At 34.4% G+C, this 9,224-nt stretch overlaps 1 protein-coding gene across 3 annotated transcripts in view; it reads right to left on the bottom strand.

The window, feature by feature from the left end:
* Nucleotides 1–3,416: 3,416 nt before the first annotated feature.
* LOC117121386 overlaps nt 3,417–9,224 on the bottom strand; it is a 12,196-nt gene continuing 6,388 nt past the window's right edge. For 2 of the 3 annotated variants that reach the window (XM_033266579.1, XM_033266580.1), the window contains exon 2: nt 3,417–5,564. In XM_033266579.1, the coding sequence (XP_033122470.1) occupies nt 4,216–5,367 (1,152 nt within the window). In that variant the 5' untranslated portion in view covers nt 5,368–5,564 and the 3' untranslated portion in view covers nt 3,417–4,215. Of the gene's footprint in view, nt 5,565–7,875; nt 7,931–9,224 lie in introns of those variants that run through there. The other variant, XM_033266581.1, reaches the window with a different exon arrangement.

A 9,224-nucleotide genomic window follows, 5' to 3' on the forward strand; every position in this document is an offset into this window, starting at 1 on the left:
CCGCGATCACTCCTCTTCTCTCTGGTGCCACGCTTCTCATACCATGGGAAGCTTTTAAAAGTCGTGTTTAATTAATTTTAAGGAATGCAATTTATTTATAACACTACATTTTCATAACACAGTGGCGATCCAGAAATTCGAAATTTTAGGTGGGGGGCAGGGAGGCACAAGAAGCACACAAGACATAGTTAGCATTTTTATTTAACAAACATAAAGGTGATTTAGGCCTACTTAGTTTATCATTATCATGATGTCATGGCGAGATTGATTAACATTCAATTAACTAACTATATAGGCCTATAGATATATTTTTTTATTTAATTTATTTTATTTATTTATTTATTTATTTTTCTAAATTAGGAAAAACAGGAATTTATATATGATGTAGATAATGTTAAACACTAATATACGGGTCTTAATAATATACAAAACGAATAGGCCATAGGCCTAAATCGTTTATAGTGGAAATTGTGCACTTCAGGCTAGAGTTTGTAAAAATGTTGGCCTAATTGTTTTACACGTGACGCTTCCAATTTTAATAATAAAATCGATGGAGTGGTTAATGAGATGGTTACGAAATATAATAATTGCTTTTTTACTCAGTATTGGTCCGGAGGAAATAGGCCGGAGGAACAGAGCACAATCGAACAGAGCACAATCGAAGAGACAAACTTCATGACAATCATTAGTAATTGTTGTTCTTTGCACTCGATTTGAAAAACGGGGTTTTAACTATAAAAAAAAGTTGGTAAAAAGTGGGGAGGGTACAATTGATATGATATCCCCTACTTTGAAAAGTGGGGGCGTGTCTCCCTTTCCCCCGCCGATCGACGCCCCAGGTTAGAATGTATAGTATAGGCCTATGCCTACAATACAAAAACAAACAGGGTTTGAATTCAGAAACATGACGTTAAGCACACCTCCTCCCACCCCAGACCTGTTTTTGATTGTCTCAAAATGAGTTTCTATTTAATTTAGAAAAGTAAATAAAATTGTAATGATGGATATTACATTTCAGTTCGTGCTGATGCTTTGTCTGGATTTGGGAAAAATCAGGAGGTGCCTGCATTTTTGAAGTGTGTTGATTTTAAGAAGGCTTATTAAAAATACACAATAAGGAAGGACTAGTATATATATTTGACACAGAAGAAGGACTACAGTTGTCCGAAAGCTCTGGTTCTATATCTGGCTGTTTACTAAATTTGTACCGATATCCAGCCATTGTTTCCCACAGCATCGTTGTTTTATAGTATTTTGATCAAAATGAGTTTCTATTTAATTTAGAAAAGTAAATAAAATTGTAATAATGGATATTACATTTCAGTTCGTGCTGATGCTTTGTCTGGATTTGGGAAAAATCAGGAGGTGCCTGCATTTTTGAAGTGTGTTGATTTTAAGAAGGCTTATTAAAAATACACACTAAGGAAGGACTAGTATATATATTTGACACAGAAGAAGGACTACAGTTGTCCGAAAGCTCTGGTTCTATATCTGGCTGTTTACTAAATTTGTACCGATATCCAGCCATTGTTTCCCACAGCATCGTTGTTTTATAGTATATTGCCTTTTAATATCACACTCACACACACATATATGATATCACACACACACACCCCACCACCCACACACACACACCAGTGGCGTAGAAAAGTATTTTTCATTGGGGGATGATGGGCGTGTTAGTCGTAACAGGCGCGTGGGGGGTGGGGGAAACCGGGCTGACCAAGCCGTCGTACCGGGCTGAATAGTAAGAGATAAGAAAGAGGGGAGAGGGAGGGAAAGAGAAAGAAGAGGAAAAGGAAAGAAAAAGAAAAAGAGAAGAGAAAAATAAAGACAAGAATAAAAAGGAAGATATCATAATGACCAGACTCACAACACCCTGCAACCCCTTCTCCACTTCAAAAACTGTCATAACTCCTTTGAGCTATGCTGCCCGATGACGTAACCACTGGGGGAGAAGGGGAAAATATCTATCTTTGAAAAATCTTCCCACCCCTTTATAAATGCCCTTTTCATCCCCTGAAATTGCCTAAAAACCTCAAATTTCACGCGCTTCGCGCGCATTTCTTGTTAGCATGGGCCAGTTTCCTCTAAAATTTGCACATTTTAGGGAGTTTTGATAAATTCCAACGAAATTAGAATTAAAAATACCGGGGGAAAAGGGGAAAATATCCATCTTTGGAAAATCTTTCCCCACCCCTTGACAAATGCATCCTCTGAAAGTTCCTTAAATTCTCAAATTCTTTGCGCGCACTTCTTGTTACGGTAGGCCAATTTCCTCTATAAATTGCACATTTTAGGGAGTTTTCATCAATTCCGACGAAATTAGAATTAAAAACACAAAAATATTTTGCGCGCTTCGCACGCATTTTTTAGGACTTTTTTAGGTTTATCCTTTTAAGTTATTTAAACACATAATAGTCCCAAACTCAAGAAAGAAAAATTTAAAATAGATCGTTTTAACCTAAAAGAAGAGCCTCAATGTGTATTGATGGTGAAAGAATATGTTTGTAATAAATAAAACAATGATGAAAATGCTTATATTTAGTTTCAAACACACGTGTGTGGCCTATTATAAATGAGATAAGCCCTATGTCGTATTGTTTTCTATATGGGGAGTGGGGTGGGGTGGGTATGGTAAATTACTAACCGGGAAAGTAAATACCCACTCTGACCCAAGACCCCTGTTACGCGCCTGGTGTTAGCGCCAATGTGTGCCCTTGTGCGGAGAGGGGATGTGCCCCTCTCTGAAGCTGGAAACCTTGTTTTTGCAAAATAAATTGATGCAATTTGCTATTATAATAGGCCTAATCAATAAATTCCTCATCAATCGATATAACCTTAAACATTCTTGGAATTGACATAACATTACTGATGTCGTACACACACTTCAGTGTGAAATGTGGCTCTCTTTGCAAGCACATCTAACATCTGAGGAAAGAAGAGCTTAGATTGGTACCAGATAAAATAATTTTGTTATCAAAATTAACACATTATGCTAATTTTCATCTTTGTAAGCGCATAAGACAGTGCAAAATATTTCTGTGACAGTCTTTTGAAGTGTGTAAAGCTCCATTTTATCCCATACATAGTCAAAATATTGGGGGGGGGTGTCACACGGCTATCTACTGCATTAACCATTTGGCCTACATTTGGATAACGTGTAGCAAAATGATGCCTGGTATATAGGTATCTGTTAGTTGAAGAGTTAGTGCTGTCTCTTATACACATCTAGATGTGTAACTTCCTTTTAAAAAAATACTGCTGCTGAATATACATTGAAATTATTCTGTTTACTGGCATTTAATTGATGAATGGCTACCGTCGCTATATATATTTGTAACATCGCTGTCTCTCTTCACTTTTGTGTTTCAATACGTACTGTATTCTTCTTTTAAATACTGTATTTTTTTTTCGAAGACGCCTAGGAATATCTCGTTTTATATTATAATTGTGCTTAGTTACCCACGCAGTTTTCTCTGCGTATTGTTACTCCATTCAGTCTCCATGACTGAATGTCATGTTTTCCCTTGATGTGTTTGTTGTAATCAGCGTTATGTGGGTCTGCTTCCTTCTTGGTAAACTACACTAGCTCCGCGTAGTTTTTGAAGAGTTCACGAACTATGTATTGCATTTAACTGGGAGTTTTAGTTACATCATTCTGAGTAGGCCTATTATAAAGTTTCGCAGTCACTCGAATTCTCTTGAGATCATAAAATAATAATTTCATTCTACCCACGATATCCAGCTGCTTGGATTTTTGGTGCATGATGATTTAGATCTTATATTCTCTGATGTCCAGCTTCTGCATATAGGACTTTACTTGAGCTCTTCTGTGTAGGTGTCGTTTTTGGAATTGTATAGCATCATGTAGGTCTATTAATGATCAGCTGAGAACAGTTTTGTTCCATATTAATTCAATAATTTCCAGTTTTTCCAAGTTAACATCACTGTTGAAGTCATTTAGAAATATGAGAATCTCTCTGTATAATTCATCTGCTGTTGGCACATTAATTTTTACAATACTCGGTTTTAAACTATTTCTTAGTACTTCGCATCATAGTCGTTGTTGTTTTCAATTTTTAAGTGTTTGTTACTTTTAAATTATATTTAAAATCAAGTTTTCGTTATTATACTGATAACTGTCTTCCATTTCATGTACGTAAGTTTTCCGGATAGATTGCGCATTTACTTTTGCACCGTATGTTATATATATTACAAATTGAACTTCATTGGATTACTACCCGCTACAATGAAACGGTTAGATAACTGCCGGAACCAAGTAGAAAAAGCCGCAGGTGATATAAATGTGAGGGACTCGTCCAGATAGCTGCATACCAACAAATGATGAAGAGTATTCAATGGTACCACAAACCTGCGTGCATCTTCATTGCTTGGCAGTTTACTATGATCTAAAATATCTTGTACTCTGTTCAAAACAAAATTTTTCATCGGTGTTAACATACTCATATATTCCTGATTAGTCGGTAGAAACGTAATACCAATGTTCTTATCCTTCAGTAGACTGTATTCTAAATCGGTTTTTGGCCAGTTTTCAAAAATAAAATGGATTTGTCCGTAGTTCAGTAACTTTGAGCAAACTGTCGAGATAAATTTGGAGTAATATGATCTAGAGAACCCGCCTAGTTGTATCTTGTGGAAAACAAGTCCAGTATGTGATGAAGCTGCAACCAACATGTGTATCTTAGATCTTGCTGGACATTTTGAATTCTCATAAGCGAACAAACATTCCGTGATGAAAACGCAATGACTTCGAAGTCCATGTATTTGGAACCACTTGGAGTAAAACCGAATGTGTCTGTCCAGTTCTTTCTCTGAAATATTTTGCACAGGTTTGTGCAATACCAGCACCCTCTCCTGGTCGTCCTTGTTCAGTTTTTCCTGAACTTTTAAAGAAAATATTTGCATTTCGGATAGAAAGGCTTCCATGTTGGCAAGTAGGCCTTTATTATCATTTTCGACCCTATGATCGTCATTATGGTGGGCAACAGGAGTCCCCATTTCCCTCAGTTTATCTTGTCGAAAATCAACTTGGGATGTTCGGCGCTTCTTTTGAACAACTCCACTACTATCTGACTCCTGAGTGCCAAAATGGTTAACTACAATGCTTTCCTCTTCAAACGCAGGCCTATATTTCCTCTTTATTGGTGCTTGTGTCACACGGCTATCTACTGCATTAACCATTTGGCCTACATTTGGATAACGTGTAGCAAAATGATGCCTGGTATATAGGTATCTGTTAGTTGAAGAGTTAGTGCACGCGTTCCATGATGGCTTGTAAATCTCCGTGTGCGTTTTTGATTGGTTAACGGTAAGATCAAGCGGGCTCTCACACCAGCTAGTCATTGCAACTGCTTTTATAAGCCTACACTCAATTCGTTAACTTACAAATTAAATTAGAAGGAAGTGGTAAAGGCACTGATCTGTTTCCGCCAACAAACATGCATCAATCAAGGTTATAAACATCGGAAGTTGTGTTCACCTGCAGTAGTTGATGTTATATCTCTGCTTAGAATTAAATCTTCTTGCTTTTCTTCATTATCCTGTAAAGATAATTGCTTAATGACTTATCTCAAAACTCGAATACACTCGTGACTAATATTACTACATAATATTACACGAATGAATGCAGTAAAATCATTGAAGCATCCAGTATTTTTGTCCGTAAAACATCACCTTTGGCTTAAAAATGAGTTCCTTATTCAATTCAGTTTTCTCTATAGAATGCAATACAATAGAATTCATTTCGTTTCAGCGCTCGCATTCAACATGGTATGAATATAAAATAATGGGTCTGTAAGCCTAATGTGTTTTTGTTGCTGGGATATAGATCATGTCGTGTTGTTGATGTCATGTTTTGACCGAAGAATACTGCTGTTTGGTTTGCCAGTCAACAACATTAGTATGGTGTAAATGAGTCTAGTTTATTATAGCGCCATGAGCCTACGTTCATGACAAAATAATAAAACATTATAGGCAGAGAAAAAGGGTAATTATCACATCAAAAGGGGAGGGGATGCCGGCCGGGACACCCTAAATTTTTAAATTTGTCAAATTTTGTTTAAAATGGAGACTAAAAAGAAATTTATATTCAAATTTTAAATTTGTGTGAGTGCCATTTCAGGCCATCTAGAAGTTCCATAATCATAAAATGTCTTACCTCAGCCCCAACTACGCCAGAGCTGAGGATATATGATGAGATATAGACCCTCCATCTGTGAAAAGTCCCACCCTGCCCCCTCCCCATTTCAACCAGGATCCACCACTGACCGGGACCAAAACAGGGCCAGTATAAGTAAATGAAACAATGAAAATAGAAACCCTGGATTTAATAATCCTAATACAATGGGAATACTTTTAATTAAATATATGAAGTGCAGTGTGGGTATTTCAAAGGGATTAATTTTAATTAAAAAATAGGAAACGGTATTTTAATATAAAAAATGCATTAGATGTTAATTACCCTTTTTTCATTTGTTGTTATCGTCTTATCGCAATCATAATTACACATTACTCTAAATCCTAATGTTATAGTTGAATATGTATGAAATGGTTAGCGTGTGTATCAATGGTTAAGAAAGAACATTGAATAATAATGTAGGTATTGTTCATTACTTCACTCTTGTTTTTTAAATGGTACTGGTATGGAAAAAAAAAGCTAATGGTATTAAAGTGTGTTAGCCATAATCATGCCTATCTTACTTCAATTATTTATATTAATGTGATAAATGAGAAAAAGTATTGTGAATTAAATGAATTGAGATGATAATATGACAATGTGAAAATGATAGGCCCTAATATTGAAAAAAAAATGAATGAATGAACAAATTTATAATAGGCCTAATAAATAATGATTATTGATAGTAGTGTGGTAGTTGTAGTGATCGTAATATCAACTATTAGTTATTTATATAAATATTATTATACGCAAAAGAAAAAAAGAAGTATTTTAATAATACAAGGGATTACAAAGGTGTTATACTGATATGCCGACATTTTAATTACTTAAAAGAAACACGTGAAACATTTTAAATTAAGAAACAATTATTTTCTCCGGAAAACACAAAACAATGGAGTTAGGCCTATATAAAAACAAAAGGTAATATTGAATAAGGTGTAAACGGGTATAGGAAATTGATGATGATGATGATGTTTACCGTATGATATTGTTATTGAAACCATGAGTATGGTCCTTACAAAATACAAATTCAAATGCCTACAAAGACAAAATGAAAATGAGAGGAAGACAATAACCCTATTAGTTCAGAAGTTAAGAAGCCTAAATATTTGAAACAAACCTAATTTTAATTGCAACTACAATAAATTTATAATATAATTCGATGAAGTAGAAATGTTAAAATAACTTACAAAACAAACAACGTATAGTTAAATCAATAAATATATCGGACTTTACCTTAAACAGAAAGTATAATAAAATAATTTAAGTGTACTAGTAAAATATATATTGAACTAGAGAAAATAATCCCTATAAAAATACCTAAAAGAGTTGAAAAATACTCAATCTACTTAATAGCAATAACAAATAATTATAAATCAGAATAAAAATAAGAGAAGTTTAAACGTTTAAGCTTAGGAGAAGGGACGCTACAGAGCCATAGATAGAAAGAGTTGCGACATTGAGAATTTAGAAGCCATTTTGTGTCATACGCGATGCGCGTTCTGTGTCTAACGTGATGTGCGTTCCTGTGTATAATATTGTATAATACAGTTAGCGGCCTCCTGTATAGTTTAATTCCATTTAATCTTTTTAGCAGTCGAATTTAATGTAACTCTATTTATAGATTTTTTAAAAATGATTTCACTACTTTATATTCAATTTCATATTATAAATACCTGTACTGTAATAATTTACTGTTTTTGAGTAGTTGTTTAATCCTCGCCGATAGACCAAGAGAGCCCTTCGATGGCAAGCATTCTTCAATTAGGCAATCCTGCCATATAGACCCTTAAGTAGCTCCTGTTATTTTTGCAAATAAATGATATGTAAGATCAGCAAAAATTAATTAAATATGTATATCAAAATGTAATTAAAATCCGTATATAGGGTATATAGATTGTTGCTCTTTAAATATGAGCGAGCCCTATACAAATCTTATGTTATTAATTTGATTATTATTATTATTTATAAATATTAAAATAGTATAGGTCAGTTGGCCGCAATATATAAATTGTGCTTTGTAAGTTATAAATTGTAAGTGTTAAATGACATACAGGATCTGTGATATATTCAACTTGTGTAATTGTGTAACGTATATTATTGTATTAAAAGTCTCTGTTTTAATACCGTATTGTATTATGGCTGTACAGTATGTTACTTTTGTAAACACACTGCAATAGCGTGTCTGCTGTTTTAAAAGCGTCGTTTCCAAAATAAAGTTATAGTAATTATAAACTTCCCATGTCATTTTTGGAGTGACATTCACACTATTTGTACTTAAGTAACGGTACGCATCCTAATGATTAAATTGCCTATTTAACTCTTTATCTATAATACATATATATCTTTTTCATTTAATTTTTAGTTGTAACGTAATAGCTTGCCTATAATATACAAATATTGATTTGGCCTATAATGTATAATTACCATATAGGCCTAGGCCAGGAGATAGGTCTCGCAATTTATATATATATACATATATATACATATATATATATATATATATATATGAATAAATGTAGTTGGCAATACTAGCAACGTATAGTGCTCGATACACGTGATGATGCAGAGCGTAAATATTGAAAGTATTGAAAATGTAGAACTTGTAGAACTCGGTATTATCACTCTACAGACTGTTTCATGCTAATGCAATCTTCAGGAGTGAGAGAATACAAGGGTTGTGCGAGTATATGAATGCTAAGACAGGTGAAAATGCAAATGAGTTAATTGTTTTTAAGTAGGTATTTGTTGCTGTGCCTGCATTTAGACAATAGCTCGGTTCTTTTGTTTAGTGTTGACTGTTTGTCTGAATATATTATGTGAAGTTTCTCGGTTATGCATAAGTTGCAGCGTTTTGTTTTTGGGGAGTAAGCCGATGCTCTGTCGCTCTTTAACAAGAAGCTCTTTAACAAGAACAATGTCAAAGTCAGCTATAGCTGCTCAAGAAACATGGGCAGTATAATCAAAGCCCACAACAAACAGCTTCTGGTTGCTAAGCAACAACAGCCAAAAACTCTCTGCAATT

Source organism: Anneissia japonica, unplaced genomic scaffold (assembly GCF_011630105.1).
Source record: "Anneissia japonica isolate Jap-2015-1 unplaced genomic scaffold, ASM1163010v1 scaffold21_len1647178_cov195, whole genome shotgun sequence".
Classification (NCBI taxonomy): Eukaryota; Metazoa; Echinodermata; class Crinoidea; order Comatulida; family Comatulidae; genus Anneissia; species Anneissia japonica.